Source organism: Schistocerca americana, chromosome 3 (assembly GCF_021461395.2).
Source record: "Schistocerca americana isolate TAMUIC-IGC-003095 chromosome 3, iqSchAmer2.1, whole genome shotgun sequence".
NCBI lineage: Eukaryota > Metazoa > Arthropoda > Insecta > Orthoptera > Acrididae > Schistocerca > Schistocerca americana.
The window spans coordinates 946748980-946772526 of record NC_060121.1 but is presented as its reverse complement, the minus strand read 5'-3'; the positions used below and the strand labels follow the sequence as shown (position 1 = coordinate 946772526).

The 23547-nt window shown below is 40.2% G+C and overlaps 1 protein-coding gene across 1 annotated transcript in view; it reads left to right on the top strand.

The window, feature by feature from the left end:
* The window catches only part of LOC124605114 (platelet binding protein GspB-like), a 298012-nt gene that overhangs the window by 174695 nt on the left and 99770 nt on the right, over positions 1 to 23547 (top strand). Inside the window, exons 18-20 of the mRNA XM_047136572.1 lie at positions 9337 to 9532; positions 18466 to 18600; positions 20762 to 20909. Coding sequence (XP_046992528.1) covers positions 9337 to 9532; positions 18466 to 18600; positions 20762 to 20909 — 479 coding nt within the window. The remainder of the gene's footprint in view (positions 1 to 9336; positions 9533 to 18465; positions 18601 to 20761; positions 20910 to 23547) is intronic.

The window sequence follows — 23547 nt, the reverse complement described above, 5'->3', positions numbered from 1 at the left end:
TAATAATTATGATTTAATATTCAGTGTCAGTCAATCTTAGCTGATAGTCAAAAAACCAAGATGATGTGACTTACCAAACGAAAGCGCTGGCACGTCGATAGACACACAAACATACACACAAAATTCAAGCTTTCGCAACAAACTGTTGCCTCATCAGGAAAGAGGGAAGGAGAGGGAAAGACGAAAGGATGTGGGTTTTAAGGGAGAGGGTAAGGAGTCATTCCAATCCCGGGAGCGGAAAGACTTACCTTAGGGGGAAAAAAGGACGGGTATACACTCGCGCGCACACACACACACACACACACACACACACACACACACACACACACACACACACATATCCATCCACACATATACATATACACTCGCGCACACACACACATATCCATCCACACATATACATATGTGTATACATACTCGCGCGCGCGCGAGTGTATACCCGTCCTTTTTTCCCCCTAAGGTAAGTCTTTCCGCTCCTGGGATTGGAATGACTCCTTACCCTCTCCCTTAAAACCCACATCCTTTCGTCTTTCCCTCTCCTTCCCTCTTTCCTGATGAGGCAACAGTTTGTTGCGAAAGCTTGAATTTTGTGTGTATGTTTGTGTTTGTTTGTGTGTGTATCGACGTGCCAGCGCTTTCGTTTGGTAAGTCACATCATCTTGGTTTTTAGATATATTTTTCCCATGTGGAATGTTTCCCTCTATTAATTTAGCTGATAGTCATGATGATATGTAGTTATGTTGACTGTTGTGAATTTTGATGTGGCTAATAATAGCTTGTGTGGCTTACTGAGCTGTGACATTAAATTGAAATAGTTAATGAGTGACAAGCTGATCTTCTAAGGTGCTTAAGAACAATATGAATAAAGTAAAAATTACCCTTTTTTGTTGTGAACAGATAGCTTACAGTTGTGCGCTGTTGCTAATAATCCAGAAAAAGTAGGGTGGAAAAAGTTATTCAATGAAATGAGGGCATACAGAAAAGGATAGTATGTTATAATGCTTCTAAATATATGCATCCAGTTTACAGAACACTGCAAAGTGACCAAAAGTCACTAGAATGATAAGAAAATGACCAAATACAGCAAACTGTCTTTAACAGGTACTATGCACATATTAGACTCTCAATTCCATCTCTAAAATCAAATGCAAATAAACAGCCCCTGAAAAACACTTGTTCATATATGCATATGCCATCAACTACTTAAGTTGATTAATAAAACTTACTATGTATCTTCACTATGATTTGTGTTGCACCTTGGATAAGTGATTTCTGTAAATTCATTTTCTTTGTATACTAATCTTTTTCATGTACTGCACATAGTAGTTGTCATTCAGATCATGTCTCCAAAAACAGAAACACCTTCATTATGTTTTGGTTGGTAGCTCTTTCCATTCGTCTGATTGTCTTTTATATTCCCTTTGGAAAAATAGAGGCTCTGAAGGCAACTAATTCAGTTCAGTTCCTTGTTCAAGGTACGGTCTCATCAAAGATAGAGATAAGACTTTTCAAGCTTCTCCAAATTTGGACAACCGTATTTTCAGTAGCATTATTAGCAAAAGCTGCTTTGTCAGTAATGTTTTGTAAACACATCTTTAGACCAGGTAATAATTATACATTGTTTCTTAGTCGTACGAATCTTGCTTATTGGTGGACATTTATACTAAAATGGTCTTCTGTTTTTAGTCACAAAGTAGTAAACACTTTCAGAATTACACTTTACTTCTAGATCACATGCTTTTTGTTCTGATTGTGTTGAGACATATTTCTACTGTGGTTATATCTTCTGATGCATACGCTTCTCCTTCCACTGATTTTTATATATTCTTCTTCATAAATGCCTTGAAGGGGAAGACAAATTTGATTGTCAGTGAGACTGTGTCAAACATCAATGTAGTCCCTGAACAACATAATCTTATTAGAAAATAAACCTCAGCGTAAAATTCTAAAAATCATAAATGGAAAAGGAATATAATTAATAAAAATATGTTGATTAAAAATACTTATATAATTACTTGCAAGGCATATTTTATTCTTCGGATGTTGCATCTGCAGAGATTAAAACATATTAGCCAGTTAGAATTTCCTCAATAAGAATAGCATTAGTTGTGTTAGTAGTTGACAGTTCCATACTGTAATATGTTAGGTTGTGAATTTTGAAGTATCCCTTTTTTAGGTGAGTTGTGGATTTTATTCACAGTTTCATGTATTTATAGGTTAACATGTAATTCGGTCATAACAGAATTTATTTTCTGGCATGCTTAATGGTATGCCATATAGTTACTGTTATTGCTGTCCAAATACACACACAATTGTTATTGTCAATTTTCCAGTGTACTTGTGTGCTCCTCAGCAACTTCCTATTTCATGGGTAATCATACAATCTCGTATGACTGTTCAAATACAAATTTATTCATTATGCTCACAGAGCTATGTGATGTTTTGTGTATGTGTGGCCTCATTGAAATTCACGATGATGTCCACAGAAAATGAGTTACTGTAATGTAGAACATTTCACTTGTTGACTTGCTAGAATATACATGCAAAAAGTGGTTTTGCATGATGAAAAGAGTATATGACCATAGTGGTAATTGTTTTGATAAAGTAGAACACTCATGACTGGAACCCTAGGGGGATCACCACTCTTTGGTGGGTTTGTGCTTGGCTACCATGAGGCCCCAGCCTTTGCAGCATTTTTTCCCTTCCGTGCTGCATGTCTATCCTCTTGCTATTCTTTTTCCCCTCCCTAGGGGAACACGTCTGGGATGTTATTGTGAATGTTCATCATTGTCTGTTGCTGAAGTGAGAAGAATCTCACCGCTTTTCACTCCCTTTTCCTTTCTTTGTTTCCCTTTTCCTTTCGTTCCTCCGCTTTGGCATTTAAGGTTCCTCTTTTTCTTCTTGCTCCCTGTGTGCTCCTGAAGGCTGGCCCACTCATCTGATGTGTAACAGGTGATTGGGTAATGCGTAATTTCCAGCTATGGGTCATCAGCTAGGGTTTGCACGTACCCCCTGGTACAAGCCAGGCCCAGGGAGGGAAGACTGCCTGAGCTGCAACTTTTCCAAATTGCTGATTGGTCTGTTGTTTGGAAGGTGTGACCTGAGGTGTGAACAATCATCTAAGGCAGATGTGCCCCCTTGTGAAGGGAGCCCCAGTTAAAAGGAGAGCGCCATCAGAGACAGTGGCAATCATGGGAATTTCCTCGCAGTGAGTCAATCGTCTTCCCAATCAACTTCTACAAAACGTAAACGTAATGAAGCTAAAGATTCCAAGATCCTTCCTGCTCCACCATGCTTCCTTGTAGTCTCACGTACTGAAGCCGGACAGTCGTTCGCCACAGTAAGTCCATTTATTATCCAGAAAGGTGTTGATGCAATTGCTGGCCCTCTGAAATCCTGCTCTCATTTATGGAATGGCACTTTGCTTTTGGAGACTAATTCTGATTCTCAAGCACGACAACTGCTTGCTGCCTCGCTTCTCCATAGCTACCCTATTTGTGTAGAGGTCCATAAAACTTTGAATTCGTTCCGTCCGTGGTGTAATTTACACCAGGCTGCTCGACGGTCTAACTGAGGCCAACATGCAATCTTACCTCTCTGATCAGGGTGTCATTCCGTCCATCATGTAATGAAAAAGGTAGATTCGTTCTTAGTGCCCACCCCCACTCTGTTCCTCACCTGTGATAGAGTGGCTCTGTCGTCCAAGATCAATGCAGGCTACAAAATTATCATCGTCCAGCCATACATTCTGAACCCGATGCGCTGCTACCAGAGTCATCGTTTCAACCATACTAGAACATCTTGTTGACACCCTGCCAAATATGTAACCTGTGGTGGGGATATACACGAGGGTGATTGTCTGCCTCCTCCTCCCCACTGTATCAACTGCAATGGCAGCCATGCCGCCTACTCTCGGGATTGTCCTGTGTATCTTCATGAGTGGGCTGTCCAAGAGATCCGGGTAAAGAAAAGAGTGCCTTACCCAGTCGCTCGCAAGTTACTGGCTAGTCGCAAACCCTGTGTTCTCCCATCTGGCACCTGTAGTTCTGTTCTTGTTACCCCTCGCGCCATGAAGGACATGGCCACGCAGACATGTGGCGTCAAATTCAGTTTGTGAAATCGTCCATTCGTAAGGTAACATCGCCATCCCTCCGTCCAGCTCTGCAACAAACTGTCAAACTCTCACCTCAAGGGGCGAAGCCACCAGCTACACAACTAGTAGGCCGGACAGGACAGTAGTAGTACTCCTGTGTAAACTTCCTCTATCCCTCCAACCAAACCTCACCCGAGTCTTCCTCTAACCAGAAAGGCTTGAAGAAGTCCACCAAAGGCAAACGGTATTCTACTTCGGCACCTCAAAGGTCTTCTTTGACGGTGTCGCCAGGTGGTACCTTAGCCCGGGCGGCCTCCGTATCCCCTGTGCGCACCACCAACTGGTTTTCAGCATTGGACTCCGCAGACAGGCTGCACAAACAAGCCAATGCTTCTGTGGAGTCCATGGAGCAGGATCCTCCTGCGTCTGTGCCTTTTAGCAGAGACTCTTCACAGGCTGTCATTCGGCAGCCACGGAGGTGACACCCCTGCAGCTCTTCCTCATCATCACTGTCCTCCAATGGAATGTTCACATCCTTCGGTCCCAAAAGAGAATTTATGGCTGCTTTCAGTATTGCGGCATCCCCTTGTACTCCGCCTTCAGGTAATGCAATTGTGCCCTCACGACTGCTTTGAGCTTTCACATTACCTGACCTTCCCCATGAGGTCAGCATTCCATCTTGTGGGGGTGTCATGCTGCTCATACGCAATGACTTTCACAGTCAGCCCATCTCACTTAGTACCGATTTTTGAGCTGTTGCAGTTCGCCTTTTCCTTCCCCACCTGACTTTTTCCCTCTGTACCATTTATCTGTCATTTGATGTCAACAGGGCAGACTTCCTTCAGCGTATTAGGCAGCTACCTCCCCCATTTTTGCTACTTGGTGACTTTAATTCGCATCATGCCCTTTGGGGACCTGTCAGAGAGGCGCCCGCTTGGCTGACCACCTTAACCAACTTATCCTCTTCTACCCCATCCACGTGCACGCCCAAATGGCAGCTTATTAAGGCTGACTAGCAGCTTTACCCCTCCCTGGCGACCTTCAAAGAACAAGATTTCCCCAATTGTGATGACCAGGTGGAATATCTCATAAATGTTATCCTTACTGCTGCAGAACGTTCCATTCCTTGCTTTTACTCTTTACCACGTCGTGTCCCAGTCCCTTGGTAGACTGAGGCCTGCTGCGATGCAGTTTGCACACGGAGACATGCTTTCTGTGTTTTTAACCATTATTCTACGAAGACAAAGTGCATTCATTATGAACAGATGTATGCAAAATGTTGTCACGTTCTTCGAGATAGCAAAAGAGCTAGCTGGATTTCATTCACTAGTTCTTTTAACAGTTCCACCCCTTCCTCTGTTATGTGGGCCAACCTCCGATAGCTCTCTGGGACCAAGATCCATTCCCCAATTTCCGGCCTGACAATAGCAAACGATGTTATCATGGACCCCATTACTATCTTCAACACCTTGGGCCACCATTTTGCGGAAGTTTTGAGCTCTTCCCACTATCGCTCAGCCTTCCTCCATCGGAAACAAGCGGAAGAGGCTTGGGCGATACCCTTCTCTTCGCCAAATCATGAGTGCTACAATGCCACCTTTACTGTGAGGGAGCTTTACTATGAGGGAGCTAGATCCTGCTCTCAGTTCATCCCGATCCTCTGCCCCAGGGCCAGACACCATCCACATTCAGATGTTTTCTGCTTAGCACATACAGCCGCATCTGGGCAGAGGGCACATTTCCCGGATGCTGGCATGAAGCCACCATCATACCCATACCTAAGCCCGGTAAGAACAAAAAACTTTCTTCTAGCTACTGCCCCATCTCTCTTACCAGCTGTGTTTGCAAGGTGATTGAACGTATGATTCATGCCTGGCTGGTATGGGCTTGAGTATCACAGTTTACTGACAAATGCACAGTGTGGATTTCGAGCACGGCGTTCTGCATTTGACCATTTCGTTACTTTGTCCACCCATGTCATGAATGGTTTTCTGTGGGAATCTCAGACTGTGGCTGTGTTTTTCGATTTGGAGAAAGCCTACAACACCTGCTGGCGAACTGGCATCCTCTGTACTCTTTACACGTGGGGCTTCCGTGGCCACCTTCTATTTCCTTCAGGAATTTTTAAAGGATCAAGTTTTCAAGGTGCGTGTGGGTTTGTCCTGAGTGTCATCCTATTTGCTATCATCATTAATCCTATTATGGCCTGTCTCCCACTGGACATCTTTGGCTCCCTTTCTGTTGATTGATTTTGTCATCTATTGCAGTTCTTCACTGATCTGTCTCACTGAGCGGTGTCTTCAGCGATGTCTTGATCATCTTTACTCCTGGAGCATCAACAATGGCTTTCGCTTTCCACTGACAAAACCATTTGTATGAATTTCTGGCGACACAAGTGGTTTCTCCCACCATCTTTACATTTTGGCCCTGTTGCCTTTCTGTTTGTTGAAACTACGAAAGTCCTGGGGCTCATACTTGATAGGAAACACTCTTGGTCTTCCCATGTGTCTTACCTGGTAGCCCACTGTATGCAGTTCCTCAGTGTCCTATGTGTCCTTAATGGTACTTCCTGGGGTGCCGATTGAACCACCCTCCTCCGTTTGTACCAGTCCCTTGTCTGTTTGAAACTCGACTGTGGGTGCTTTATGCATCTACATGCCCATCCCTCTTATGCCGTCTCAACATTATCCACCATCATGGCATCTGTATGGCCACAGGCCCCTTTCACACTACCCCAGTTGAGAGTCTGAATGCTGAAGCTGCTGAACCACCACTGACCTACCGCCGTGACTTCTTCCTCGGCAGGTATGCGTGCTGTGTGTCTGCTATGCTGGCCACCCATCTGATGCCTCCTTCTTTGATGATTCCTTTGATCGTCAGTATGGGCCGCGTCCCTCTTCTCTGTTACGTCTTGGAGTCCGCTTTCGGTACTTGCTACAGCAGTTTAACTTCACACTACTTGCAACTTTCTTACTGGGTGTGAACCCTTCACCACCTTGGCTTTGTGAAGCGACCCATTTTAACATTGGCCTTCATTCGCTTCCTAAGGACACTACTCCAGCCTCAGTCTATCGCCTTCAGTTTCATGACCTTTGCGTGGAACTTCGCGATAGTGCCTTTGTATACACTGATGGCTCTTGGACTGACCATGGAGTTGGATGTACCTTCGTCATTGGCACCCGTGTCTTTCGATATGTGCTTCCAGCACACTGCTCAGTATTTACAGCCGAGCTCTTTGACTTCTATTAGGCCACGAAGTACATCCAGCGACACAATCTTTTCAAGTGTGTCCTCTGTTCAGACTCACTCAGTGTCCTTCAAAGTCCATGTGCCCTGTACACCACCCACCCCTTAGTGCGGTGGGTCCAGAAAATCTGTCACATGCTCACTCTTGGTGGAGTCAGTGTGATGTTTCTGTGGGTTCCTGGTCATGTAGGCCTGCCTGGAAAAGAGTCTGCTGCCAAGGCTACAGTCCTTGTACCTCAGCCCGCGAATACCTATGTTCCCTCCGATCTCTGTGTTGCCATCTGTCAAGAGGTGGTGTCCCTTTGGCATCGCCAATGGTCCTCCCTTCACGGGAATAATCTCCGGGTTAATAAGCCTCTCCCAGAACACGACTGCACTTTTACATCTTTTTGCCTTTTACTTTTTATCATTATGACTCTTTCTGAGATGTAAATCCATCTGAATAGACCACCTTTGACACAAGGGACTGATGACCTTGCTGTTTGGTCCCTTAAACCCCAATCAACCAACCAACGCCTCTCCCAGCAAGTTGGAGGACCTTCTCTTGGCCCTCCCACCGGAGGTCATTTTAACTAGTCTGCGTATTGGGCAATGACTTTTTAGCCATTGTCATTTGCTAAGTGGAACTACCCCACCACTTTGTAGACATTGCGCCCAAGTTTTAACTGTCCGCCACTTCCTGTTGGAATGCCCATTTTTAAACCGTTTATGCTCCCGCTTGGGTTTGCCGTGTTATTCATCGGCCGTGTTAGTAAATTAAACCTGGGCTGTCGACAGAGTTTTATTTTTTATCTACCAAAGCAATATGGCAAAGGCCGTTTAATTTTTAGTTTTGTACCTCCATTTCTATATGGTATCTTTCTTAGCCCTTTTTTCAAGTGCCTATTTTTAGCTGTCTTCCATTACATCAGTTGGGGCTGACATACAGTTGTTTCTTAATTCCTCTCTGTCTTCGTGTTCTATAGTTTTGACTTGGGCGCGTATGACCCCAGTTGGGTTTTGCGCTCTAAAGCAAAACAAAACAAAACCTAACCATACTCATGACTGAATTCAGAAATTTTGCAAGTGCAATGTGTCTAATATTCTGTATCATGGTAATTAAATTAAATAGACCAAGAACTCCAATGAGGAGGATGGTATTCGGTATTTCTGAATAGCCTGCAACAGTTTTCCATACTGAGCAGGGTAGCACAGTGTCTGAGAGAGTGGATTTAAAGACCCCTTCTAGACTGCCAAGTGTAGATTTCCATTGTTTCCTTAATCAGATCAGGCAAATGCTGCAACTGGTCCTTCAACAAGGCCATGGCCTATTTCTGTCTCCATCATTGTCCACCTTAGGTCTGTAATGATCTTGACAATATGAGAACATTAAACTCCTAACCTTGTTTCCTTGCAATGTGCTGTTTTAATCTCTTACACTTGCCAGTCCACATTATATTGTCTTGACTGTTGTGTCATCAGACACACACTCAGCAATCAGGCACATTTACAGGCACTAATGGTGATCAAATACTCTACCCCTGCTTAAAATTAAAGGTGTCCTCCATTTTGTGTATTGAATTGCATTGGTGCTAACATAACACTGGCTATCATGTTTAGGTGAACTAACTTCTTTTCCTCTGGTTGTAAATGGAAACCTCAGCACAAAAATGGTCAGTGTTATTTTCTCCCAAAGTAATATTAATCCAGAAAGCTGATATTTCTGTTATTTTGATAAGTATTTCTAGATTACTGTTTTGCAGTTTATCGCACTACAAATGGTATGACTGAAATTGAAGCAGTAGTTTTAACTGTTGTAGATGTTATGAAAATGCATACAGCTAAGACAGACAAAACAGGAAAAGAAGCTGAAGATGGGAAAGTTTGTTGCCAAAATGAAGTTAGAGGGGAGAGGGTAATTTTTTCTTCCAGCTTTCTTTTTACAAAAAATTCCATCCAGTCACACCTCCTTCCATAAAGAAATTTTTGTGATGGTTTTTTTTTTCTTCTGCTTTCAGGTACTATTCCCGAACCTCTGTCGATGACACTCTATCGCCACAAATCGTCAGATCCTCTTTGGAATAAATCTACAGGCATAGAGACAATTTTGAGGAAAATAAAAGAGACATGGGTACCTGAGTTAGTGAATGATGCAGATTCATTAGTGCAAAAAACTCCATTTCTTTTCTCTCCTTTTCACTTCCAGCTGAACAGGTATCTAAGTGTCTTTCTCTTTTAAATGTAATCGTATGTACTGGAATTAATTTTCCTTTTAAGAGATACAGCTTTCAGTTTGGCACTGTGAATAGATTTGATACATTCTTGTTGTATTCGTTGTTTTAATTTTGTCCATTCTGTTCGTATTCATTGTGTTTTAAATAAGTTTTTTTCTGTTTCCCATTAGCACCCATCATTCCTGTTTTAAGTTTCTTGTTGTAAATGATAACTGACAGTCCTGCACTGCAGAAACTGTTTCTACCCATTTGCAGCATCCTTTTATCGGGACACCCATTTCTGTTGAGCATCAACCCTACTTTCTTTCCTCTTGCCCCATGCTTCCCTAGTCTCCCTGTGTAAGAAGTCCTAACTGGCTTACATTCCTTCAACAACTTCCCAGTCTCTCTTAGTTCTTGGTAAGTAGAATTGGATAAGAACTAAGAATTTTTAATAAATTTGTCAGTTGATAAATAATGATGATTTTGTGTTTTGTTTTCATCGTATTTTTTAACAGTTATTAATTTCTGTTCCACTGTCTTCAATAAGAGAAAATGTAAAAGGCTGTTATACTCATGACAAATAAAAATTGGGTACAAAAACATTTTCAAATGTAGCGCAGTGAACATTCATTGCATGCAGGACTTCGCTAGGATTATTTGTGTGGCTGAGATGATGATTATTATTATTATTATTATTATTATTATTATTATTATTTTTATTATTATTATAATACTTACTGCAGTAATATAGTAAGCAGTTAAGAAAATAGTTTCTCTAGTCTTGCAAGATTGGAACACAGTTACATCTACACACTTTGTGTGACATTTAGAAGAAATATCCTGGGAGATCGACATTCACAGAACCACTTACTATTCGTAGGTAGTGGTTCACAAAATATTCTGCCGTATACATAGGAGATAAGTTATAGTGCTACACCTACTACCCCTTTGGACCTATACAGCATCCTTAGGGAGCTCAGGTATCATATCCCCATAGCAGTTTTTCTAGTTAAGTCATACGTACCAGGTTTGTTTGGAATTTCTCCTAGTTTCCCACATTTTTCCATGTTCATTCCTAATTGGGTGCTGAGGGGTATCTTATCACCTTGTGTTGCAGAGTTGTACTAGTGCATAACATCATGCCCTTCCCCATGCATAAGCATGCATGTCCAGGCCTCCCCCCTCCCCCCCCCCCTTTCCCATCCCCCCCCCCCCTCCTTACCCTCCCACAGTCAGATGTCTCTGTGTGTAGGGGTAGATTGTAACCATAAATGTAATCCAGAAGTAAACATTAACATTACCTAAAGCAGAAGAAGTCAGTCTATGAATCATTATCAAGGAAGAAACAACTATATATATATTGATATAATGGAAGGAAACATTCCACGTGGGAAAAATTATATATAGAAACAAAGATGAGGTGACTTACCGAACAAAAGCGCTGGCAGGTCGATAGACACACAAACAAACACAAACATACACACAAAATTCAAGCTTTCGCAACAAACTGTTGCCTCATCAGGAAAGAGGGAAGGAGAGGGGAAGACGAAAGGAAGTGGGTTTTAAGGGAGAGGGTAAGGAGTCATTCCAATCCCGGGAGCGGAAAGACTTACCTTAGGGGGAAAAAAGGACAGGTATACACTCGCACACACGCACATATCCATCCACACATACAGACACAAGCAGACATATTTAAAGACCAATATGTCTGCTTGTGTCTGTATGTGTGGATGGATATGTGCGTGTGTGCGAGTGTATACCTGTCCTTTTTTCCCCCCTAAGGTAAGTCTTTCCGCTCCCGGGATTGGAATGACTCCTTACCCTCTCCCTTAAAACCCACTTCCTTTCGTCTTCCCCTCTCCTTCCCTCTTTCCTGATGAGGCAACAGTTTGTTGCGAAAGCTTGAATTTTGTGTGTATGTTTGTGTTTGTTTGTGTGTCTATCGACCTGCCAGTGCTTTTGTTCGGTAAGTCACCTCATCTTTGTTTTATATATATATATATATATATATATATATATATATATATATATATATATATATATATATATATATCAATTCTTCATTAGGATATGATGAAAGAGGAATTAGGAAAATAAAAGGCAAAGCTGTACAGGTGCCTGAAGGAAGTGCAAATGACTCCAACTGCGCGTAATGTGAAACGTGAAGACGGGAAGATTTAGAAGAAACAATGGACCGACAGCCAACACATGACAGAAAGGAAGCACAAAGTCGACAGTGGCTCTGGCAGGAGTGCAACTGGTCAAAAAGTAATAAGCAAGCATCAGTAATAAGATAGCAGCTAATAAAATTTTTTAGAAATTCATCAAGAACTAAATGTATGGCACGTAAAAGAAGAGAAGCTGCAGCAGCTGAAGGGAAGGAAAAAGTGCAGTGTCAGAAGAGGCCTAAAGTAGAGGAAATGGGTGGGAAGTAACAAAGGATAACAGTAAAAACTGAAGTACATAGTAAGTTACTTACCTCCTAGCAAACTGGAAAGTTTGAATTTGTTCCAAAAGAAATATGAGAATCTGGGGGGGATGGCTGATATAAATGAAGTAGGGGAGGCTGCTGAAATACATCAGGAATGAAAAGGTTTATCTAAATTAAGATGGAATGAATTAAGAGATTGGTGTGCCACATAGCCACTTCCTGAATGCGGAGGCGCATTTGCTTGCTAAGAGGAACTGAGTGCTGAAACAATTACTCAGCTCCCTGCTGTTAAGTTGTTATGCTGAATAACACAGCATTTGGGAGTTGCCTTTGTGACCTTTCCTTCTGACCAGTAACATTGTGGTGGTGTACCAGGACAAAATGTCGGATCAAACTCTACCATCAGAAAAGCTTGTGCTGTTTTAAATCTACTTTTCCTGCGCAGTATGCGGTTTGCCCATAATGGGACTGGAGCATGTGATACTGGGTGGTCATGTAGGGGAGACCATAGAGTGCATTGCACACATGAGCAAGAGCCAGTAGTTTTTTATAGACATGAGTAGATATTTCACAGGAGCTTGGTGAATGGTCAGTAGGAACCAGTTGGGAGCAACTGAAGGTTTTTTTTTTTTCTTTTTTTCTGGCAGTCTCGAGCAAGAGCCAGTAGCTTTTTTATAGACGTGAGTAGGTATATCACAAGAGCTTGGTGAATAGTCAGTTGGGAGCAACAGGAAATTTGTTTTTTGCTACCAGTCTCATTTCGTGTTTGTTGTAAGGAATTAATGCTCCTTTTGTGCTGATTAATAGATACAAATTGTGTGAGTTGCACGTACATATACTGCAGGTCAATGTAAAATGCATGGCAGAAGGTACTTTACATTATACCATATACTCCAGACACATAAATGGCTCTGTTCATACTGTAATTAGTCTAATCTTTCTTCATGGTCTATGGGAGTGATACATAGGAGGCTGAAGTGTTTCTGGTTTTTTCACTTAATACTACTTCTTGAAATTTTTTTAATGGGCTCTTCTAAGATAGTTAATACCTTTATCTTCAGGTGTCTGCCAATTCAGGTTTTTCAACACTTCCATGATGCTCTTCAGTGAGTCGAGCGTGTGACTATTTGGGTTGGCCTTCTTTGGATATGTTCTTTGATGTGTGTCCTGAACACCTGAGAAATGTTTTAAGATGAGATGCACATGCTTTTCTTAGGCTGATAGCATCTTTCCAGTTTTCTGCCAATGGACTGAAGTGTGATGCCAGCTTCACTTACACCTGAGTGTACTTATACCCTCTACAAATTCTTAAACGCAGGTGTTTGTATGAATCTGACTGATTCATATCATTACTTACTGATTTGTAGTCACAGGATACTACTTTTCACCTTTTACATTTCTTTACATTTAAAGCAAGTTACCAATCTTTCCACCACATTGAAATGTTGCCTACATGAGATCGAATATTTATTCATTAAATTATTTAATTGGATGGATAAAAAATCTACTCACCAAGCAGTGGCACACACATAAGACTGTTGTGACCGGCAAGATTTTGGAGCCAGTGGTTCCTTCTTCAGGTAGAAGGGTTGAACGGGAGGGAAGAAGGGCAAAGGAAAAGGACTGGAGAGGTCTAGGAAAAGGGGCAGATTTTGGGAAGGTCACCCAGAACTGCGGGTCAGGGGAGACTTACCATATTGGATGAGAAGGACTGATTGTTGGGGACTGCAGTGGACGAGTTTTGAAAACCTGAGAGTTTAAAGGTGGAAGACAGGGTAGTATGCTAGACAGAGATCACTACTAAATCATCGTGCACGAGTTAATAAGAGTGAGAAGCTAAGAGCATTGTACGTAACAAAGGTGCGAGGGGGCAGTGAAAAATAGGCAGGAAAGACAATGAAAGATGTAAAATTAAAACGAAATGAAACAAAGATTAGCTACAGTGAACAAAAGCTGAGTCGGAAGAAATTAACATAAATTAAGGCCAAGTGGGTGGCAAGAACCAAGGACATGTTGTAGTGTTAGTTCCCACCTGCGGAGTTCTGAGAAACTGGTGTCTGGGGGAAGAATCCAGATGGTGCGTGTGGTGAAACAGGTGCCGAGGTCACAAATGCCATGTTGTAGAGCATGCTCTGCAACAGGATATTGAGAGTTGCTACTATATACCCTCTGTGTATGCCCATTCATCCTAATTGATAATTTGGTGGTAGTCATGCCAATGTAGAAGGCTGAACAGTGTTTACATAATAGCTGGTATATGACATATCGTTTCGTAGGTGGCTCTCCCTTTGATAGTATATGTTTTGCAAGTTACAGGGCTATTACAGGTGGTGGTAGGAGGGTGCGTAGGGTAGGGTAGGGAGGTGGGTGCAGAAGGAGCATAGAATCTGACAAGAATATTCTGGAGATTGAGAGGACGACGGAAAGCTATTCTAGGTGTGGTGGGCAAAATTTCAGACAGAATGGATCTCATTTCAGGGCATGATTTTAGGAGGTAGTGGCCCTTGTGAAGTAGCTGATTAACACATTCTACACCATGATAATACTAAGGCACCAGTGGTGTGCCCTGAAGCTGTTTCGTGGGGGGGATCAGCAGTACCAGTATTGGATGTGATGGCCTGGGAAATTTGTGTTTTAACTAGGATGGTGTGGTAATTACATGCAGTGAAGGCTGAGGTGAGAATGGTGGTGTATTGCTGTAAAAAGTCTGCATCCGAACAAATTATTCAGCTTTTTGAAGATAGTAGTTCATTGTAGATAAGTGCATCATCTGCATGTGTCTGAGGTTACTATTAATACTGTCTGTCAGGTTATTAATATACTAAATGAACAACAAGGCTTCCAGTACACTTCCATGGGGCACATCTGATGTTACTTCATCTGTCAGTGACTGTCCATCCAAGATAATATGCCACCACCTCTTTACCAAGGAATCCTCAATCCACTCACAACTATTGATTTACAATAATGCATGCAATTGTACCTGTGTAATAAATGCTTGTGGTAGTATAGTGTCCGAAATCTCATGTGAGGGAAGTGTGAGTTGGGCTTAACATGACTGATGTTTTTGGAATCCATGCTGGTTGTCTTGCAGTAGGTCATTCCGTTCAAGGTACTTAATTATGCTTGAATTGGAATGTGTTGTAGGATTTTACAACAGATAGATATCAGTAAGCTTGGACAGCAATTGTATTGCTCAATTCTGCTTCACGTCTTGTAGACAGGTGTGTCCAGTGCCTTCTCTCAACTGCTGGGCACACTTTTTTTTATTAGAGGGATATATGATATAATGTGGTTAAAATAGAAGCTAAATCAGCTGTAAATTATGTATAGAATCTGACAGAGATACCATTGGGCCATATAAGCTTGAATTTTAACCGCTTCTCAATACCACTGTCACTATTACATGTATCACTTATGTTTGCAAGGGTTCTGTGTTTTCCTTTGTAAAGGAACATATGAAAATGGAGTATAGCATTTCTGTTTTTATTATGCTACTCTGAGTGTTGGTTTTTCTGTCATTAATGGGTGTGGAATGGGTAGGAATGTTGGACATTCACATGTGACTAGAATTTCTTTGAGATGTATGACAGATATTTCCATAAGGTTCTCTTACAGTACTCATTGAGGGCTTCATGCATTACTCTTTTGACAGCCAAACTCATTGGATTCAACATCTCTATATCAGTATCCTTACGCATCATTGTACACCTAATATGTGCAGTCGTTGTTGTTTCTTAAAGTTTCTTCAGAGCTAGTATACCCCCGAGGTCTTCTCTCAGCATTAACTACCACTAGCCATGTAACTATCCAGAGCTTGTTCAATTGCTGTTTTAAAACTGAGCCACAGTTCGTTTACATTATTCTGCCCGGAGGTACCCATAAATGATTTAAGTTCCTATGTGACATGAAATGGCTACCTCTTTACATAGAATATGTAAATTTTTTCACTAATTTCAGTTGCCCTTTTCTACCCAGCATAATTATTATTGGTACAACTGCCTTATGGTCAGTGAATGCCAGTATCAATAGGCACATCCTTAAAGCAGCCATGCCCATTTATTGCCATTGGATCTGATTTACATCATGTGTAAGGCTCAGAAATATTTGTTCACAGTAGTTTTTAGAGAATGCATTTAGTATTATGTTGCAGGATACCTTGTCATGTATGCCATTACAAAACTGTAATTTTCTCATTTGGTTGCTGGATCATTAAAGTTTCCTTCATTAATGACAGTCTGATTGGGGAACATATGTACTAATGAGCTCAAGTTTTTTTCTAAAGTTTTTGTTACATTTCTGGATGAACCTGGCGTCAACGGAAGACCCAATTGAAAGTTTACACCAACCCATAACAGAGTTTTGCCCAGTCTCACAGACAGCTTCAGTTACTGTCACGTTGGCTTTTAGATTCTTGTTTACTGTGAAGAGTAAACCACCTGTGTCTCCCACTAGCCTGTCCTTCCAGTATGCATTTAGATTTGCCACAAAAATCTCTTTGCTGACAATTTTGGGTTTTAGCCAGCTTTCTGTACCTTTATATTATATGAACTGCACTGCTTTTTTGACTACTTCATACTCTGGAACTGAGTTGTGAATTCTTGATCACTAGGATTTTAATAACTTCATTTGATTGTGGAAGTGGGGTGGAATGTTTCTTTGGATCTTACACTAATAATTCAGGGCCGCGTCATTATCTGGATTGGATGGAGAGTCACCTAGCTAAATAACTCTTCTGTGCACTTCATGCTCAGACAGCCGCTTGGATATTAGTCTCTGGTGTGTAGTACACTTGGACCCATTCATGAGGTCTAAATCACTGTGGTGCAAGTCCAGGAAGTCACACCTTAAATTCTCACAGGACCATGAATTATCTGGTTCAAGCCTACCACTTGGCTCTAAACTAGGGAGCTATGATCAGGTCTGGGAACAATGCTGCAGTGTGTCATCTTTGTTGAAACTCTTGTGAGCAGCTTTCTCTGTTAGCCATTGGAATGAACCAAGTATAGTGTTGGAGCCCAAGTGACAAGTATTGTTTTAACATGTACCACAATCTGTGGTTGGTTGCATCCTGCTCCCTTAGTGTTAGCCAGAACATCCCTTTCAACATGTTCAGTGAGACCTGTGGGGATACAGAATGTCCAAGGTGATTTTTCTCATCCATTGCTTACATTTCCCCAAGGGTATTATTATTCACACCACGTGTTCTAGCTGTTGAAGATTAAGAGACCTGTATTCTTTTGCACTTGCTTACCCTTTACGTGGCATGCAGCAAGCTTCCCCATAGGTGAAGTGAGTCCTGCAACTCAGTTACAGTGGAAGACAGCACTACAAACTTGCTGGTTAAGGGGATGGGTTTAATACCGTGAGTTCTCCCTGATTGCTTGCTTCCCTGTGCAAGGCCTCTAGACCTACTACAGGCACTCCACTCTGAGCAAAGTGGAAGAGAGGTGATAGAACCTATACTTCATCTAGAGGAGATATTCATGGGAAGGGTAGTACTTGACTTTCAGAATCTCTCCTAGCATACCCATTCAAAGCAGCTTCCAGTCACTTGACAGCTATAGAGCAATTTCCACCCCTATTCACTTACATTGCAGTAAGGGGAAAGATAAATCACAAAAAAATATTGATGCTAAAGTTTGCAGAAACACTGAACCTTAGATCACAATTTACTATGGAACTAATTAGCTTCGTCACTAATGGGTAATAGTTATCTGTTAACTGACACATACAGTCTAGTATTCAAAGGGAGCTAATTTTAATTGAGAAGGGTTTTCATTTAGAGCACAATATATATTTAATATACTTTCTTTTTGTAAGGATCTGGACAAATTTGGAAGTTAATTCAGGACATTAGCACACATTCTGTTGATGAGGAATGTACACTGCCACTGCCACTTCTCCTCCCCAAGTTTGTCGAACACTGGTGATGAAAGTGTTACTCCATCACTAACTGAAATACATTACCTCCAGTTTAAGTGCCTCTACACAAGCATGCTACTGAATTGGGTGCAGGTCTCCAAAGGCCTTGGTCACAAAATAAAGACCTCCATGGTTGTAAATGGGAAGTTCTCCTGTTCTATATAATATCTGTATGTGGAGTAGAAAAGATACATGCATTGAATGATGATAACAACAGGTTGCTTCTGCAATAAATAATTCAGTAATATGTGGCAATAAATTGTTCAGTAGGTTGTGGATTGTGAATGTAGTGATAGAGACTTAAGAGATTTTATTGTATCTGGAAACAAGTGAACATTCAGTGTTTTCAGCTCACTGATGGAGTTGGAAATTAGTATTAATTCTTTTAGTTGCTACTTGTGCCCTCTCCTTCCATTATCAGTTACCATTTTTATTATCTATGGCTGCTCAATAATAGTCTTTTGTGGTAGCTATCTTCTGAATATTGTGTATTTTTATGTGGGATTGTTTGTATTCAACTATCTTCCTTATATGGGATACTGACGTTCTTAAAGTGTACACTTTTGTCTCCTCAGGCATTACAATTCAACTCGAGCTGTTTGTGTAACAGAAAAGAAGCGTGGTAGACAGGATGAAGAGAAAGAAGGAACACCTCCCAAACGTCGCCGAACAGAAGATTTGAGACCTGTTAATAACAGCAGTACCATAGAGTGAGCATCTACATAGTACTGCCAGATTTTGTATCATGTTTTGCAGAAATTATGTCTGTACAGTAAAACACCAGTTTTAGTCTTTTGTGAATGCTTGTGGGGAAAATGTAAATGGTGGGAAATTACTTTTTAAGCACATACATAAGTTTTAGATTTTGTGAACACATTGGTAGTTTATACTTTTTGATGAAAAAATTCAGAATTATAGTTTCTTTTTGAATTTCTTCTGGTGAATTTTTATATAGTTTTCTAGTTAAAAAATCAGCACAAATCCAAAGGCAATTTTAAATGATGTGGACATTTGCTACATAATGTGTACACAATATCTAACTTTAGACAAGAAGTACCTGGGTAATCCCAAAAGTAAGATCTCCTATTTTTTTATAAGTTCATAGACTTGTTTATTTCTTCAATGATTTACATCAGTTTACAGCTTGAACATTTAGCTATTTTGAACATAATCACCATTTCTGTTGATGCATTTTTTAAGACGCTGTGGCAGGTTTTGTATGCCCATGTCATACCAGCTCGCCGCCAGGCTGTTTAGAAAGTTATGAACCTCTTCTTTCACCTTGTTGTCAGAGCTGAATCACTGGGACCACAATTAACACTGACAGGTACTGTGAGACTCTGAAAAAACTCAAATGGGCAATTCAGAACTGGAGAAGAGGAATGTTGAGCAAAGACGTACACATTCTCCATGACAATGCTCGCCCGCACATCGCTTGGCAAAGGGGTGTGAACTAAAAAGACTTGCAATACCATGGCCGAACCGTGAAGGGGATATCCCGTCCAATAAATGCCATACACGATTTCTTTACACTTTGGAATAGATATATACTCTGAAAAACTTAAAGATGATGGACTTCCCTGGCAAATCAAAGTTAACATTGAATCCCCCGCCCCCCCGCCCCACCTCCTCCCCCTTATATATCAACAGCTCTGATGTAGTTCACACTTTCTTCAAAAGGCATGTCTGTGACAGCTTGAAAGTGGTTCGTATATTACCTGGAAGAGGCACTACCATAGCTCTTATTTATAATTGGCAACTTTTGTTCTGTTTCTGAAGTTTTCTTCCAACCCAACACTTCATTCAGTAACACACCAACTAACTCGACTACTTACAGTATAGCTATTGTTAAGTTGGTGGTGTTAGGACACAAAGCATGAGCAGCTCAAATTGCTATAATCTGAACCAGTGATTGTTGTCACATCGGCAGAATGATGATGGACAAAAAGGCTGCCTCTTTGTAAAATTTTAATAATAAAAATTACTTGGCTTCAGGGCCTTGGAGCACCTAGCACCATCAAGTATTTGGTAGGCTTCTTTTCTGTTTTGTCCGGAGGGTGCAGAAAGCACGTAAGTCAGCAAGAAACAATAATGATAAACAAGGAATTGAAGCTAAACAACAGTTAAAAATTTCTTGTTGTTTGGATGCATAATTGAAAACAAATTGTTGAAATTCAAAAAGACTGAGTTACTTGAAATGAATGATAATGAAAAAAGTCCTCAGAGTAACACAGTGTATTTATTGTGGAATTTGTTTTTTTTAAGGTAAAGTGATAATCAGTAAACAGTCGTTGTTGCTCAGATTTCTTGATTTATGTATGTACGTTATCCTGGCATTTTATACTAATTTAAGGTTAGCAAAGTTGTGTGCTACATTGAATTTTAATTAGAACTTCCAAATCAGTCCTTTTTCAAATGCCAGTTGATGTGGCATTAGCTCCTAGCTCCACAGCTTCAAATAAGAGTGACAAGTAAAGAGTTGGTAGGTAAGGGGAAGATGAGAAACTGAACCACATTCTTCCATTAAACTTTAGACTGAATTAAATCCTGGGCTGAGGTGATTAATATTCCAGATATTCCAACTCCTGTCTTTACACAACTTCTTAATGTGCAGGAAAAACTGCCATCGAAGTACTTGCACAAATATTTCAAAAGTGTTGTTTTAAAAGACTGAAGTGTTTGTCAACCACATCTGTAAGAAACTGACTTCTCATTTTCTTTGTATCATTGCATGCATATGAGACAGATCTGACTTGTTGTGACTTAGTTTTCAGGTTTTTGTGGGAAAATGTTCTTTTTCCCTTTTGTTAACCCATTTTCTATTTTATACAGGACTATATTGCGGATTCTATATTACTATTGTTTTTCTAGGGAACCTCATGAGCCTCGAGAAGTTGATGTGTCACTGTTGTTAGACACCCCAAGAATAAAGAGGCTGTCTGAACTAAGAGCAACTGCAAATGCCTCATTTTCTGGCACACCTATCAGAGAAACGTCAACTCATCATTCTATCCTTAAGGTCTGTTTTGATGATGCTTTTTACATATGATACATTATCAGAAATTTGATCTCTAACTGTTTTATTAAATTATTATTTTCAAACAAAAGCTGCACAATTGAAATTTAGATAATTATAGACTTCTATTTTTATTTTGTAAAACTATAAGGACCAATTAGATAAACTTCTCTGACAAGGATCAATTTTGACCCTAGTTTGGGAACTGTCCTCAGTTTAGGAATAAGTTATATTGTGTAAGACTAATTTTTGATCAGTTGAACAGTTTTCAGTGTTGATCTAAATTAACATGAAATACTTCTGACAATATGGTTAAAATTGGCTGTTAACATGATGATTATTGCACTTAGACATAAGATATTAATTGTATGTTGTAGATATAAAGCAGTTATTATGGAAGGCATCATGTTGTAAAGGTGAAGGACAGTTAGCAAACTTCGCTACAGTAAAAAAAGGATTTATTGCTGAAAATTGTATTGGGTCCATTATAAAGACACAATTTGGGGGGGAGTGATAGCTACTATGGCTGACAATTCCTATAGTCAGTTGCTATGATGAGACTTCAGATTTTCACCTGCAAGTCCTATTGGTTTTTATACTGTTTCTATACATTTTGATAGGCTTGGATTAATTTTTTGAGATGAATTTGCTGCATAAGAGTAGTTCACAATATTTAAGTCTTCATTGAGAAAGAATATAACGAAAAAACATTGAAGGTTGCTGTTCATTGTCAGTAAACCAGGAGGCAACTGTAACCTCAACTGGCAATATTGTCATTATTAATGGCAATGAAAGTTAAGATGAGAGAGAGTGTTTATGTTCAGCCGATAAGAACAATAGTGTAAATAATCACACTCTGTATTGCAAGCACGGAGTGCCTCTGTGCAAAAAATGCACTGTTATTTAAATCGCCACCACTTGGACGGTGAGCATGCCACAGAGAGTTGTAATAGTTTCTTTGTGTAAACAATTAGGTCACTGACAACAATTAGGGTGTATAGTAAAACTGAAAGTGTGCATTCATTCAAATACATTTACATAACCATTGCAACACAAAACTTTCCATTGTGTGAAATTTTTAAAGACACTCTTCATGGCGGAGAGCTGGATTTCAAGTGCATGTTTTGCAATAATGTAATTTCACACCTGTCACCTTTCTTTTTTCTGTGTGAACATGCTACACAATCCTTATGCTTGTTCCCAGATAGCTTGTTCCTAATGTGCAACTTTCCGCTTAATTGTTTCTAGTCATCCGCAGTTGAAGGATGCTCTCATTTCTGTCTGTGAACTTTTTCTTCACTAAATCTCTCGTAACACTTTCATGGAATGCTCCGTGAGCCAATACTACAGAGTTCAGGCTGCTCCTCTGATGCACTAACAGGTATATCATGCATCACCACTTCTGCAACCATAAATGCCTCAGGGATAAATATTACTCTGAGACCTAAACATAAACAACTTGGTATTTTTCGCAGTAACAGACACTGCCAAAGATGAAAAAGTTAAAAGTGAAAAAATAATTTTAGAGAAGTTACCTGAGATTTTACTTGAAATATTCTGAACAGTAATCCAGAGTGCAACCACTGAGCTCCAAAAAAATAAATTGAGCACTGGCTGAAAAGTATCACTTCGCTGATTAACTTGTGTATTCTTATTGCTATTTCTGTTCCTCAACACATGTACAGTTATCAAAACAGTTTAAGTGTGAATTCGATTGGTAAATTTTTAGCACAAATTGTGTAGTTACTGCAGTTCAAACCGAGAGACCATTTTTGTAAGAAGTGTTCACTCATTATTGGCTGCTGGTGAACTCCGCAGATTTCACTGTTCACTGCAAAAACTTCAAACTTCCCTTCCTTATATTCACCAAGTGTCTATCAAAACGCTTTTAAACTAAGCACATCAATTATGAGTTGCCTCCAAGAATTGTTTTGAGATCAATTATCTGCACTTGTTACTTTCGTACATAGCACACACTTACCTTAATCTAACCTAACAGATAAAAAATATTTTTGAAGTTCAGCAGTTTGAGGGTGACGTGTTCTTGCATTTCCGAAACATTTTTTTGTCTTGATAACCACTTCTTTTTATTTGCTTCTTTTCAACTTTTATTTGCACAAAACTAAACTGTTGTTTTGTAATGTCACTAGTTCTTGAACTGATGATTACTGTTGAACTCGACGTGATGTACGATATTTCAACAGTCAGAAATGACCTAAGTTCATAGTCATTTGATGAGAGATTAAGATGTGTTCAACACAGATTTTGGGGTTCAGGTTAATAAGAGTTAATTTTCTGTGCTATAAGACAAACTGCTTTATACAATTGGCCCTAAAAGGTGACTGAAAATCCATAGTTGAATATATGAATTGCTGTGAGGATAGATACATACTCACTGAGTATAATAAGCAACAACTTAGACATTTTTGAATTTATAAGGACTCTACACAGTGCTGCTGATTAATGTCCTTATGCGAAAGCACGATAATGGTTGGCAGCAAGAAAGTTAATCTAATAAGTTGATTAAGATTCAGAAAAAAAAAAAAAACCACACGGTGAAGAAAGCTGTACAAATGCACGAGTACTGAAATATCCTCCTGCGGATATCTTCAAAGCATTAATAGATTTTTGAGTTTTTATC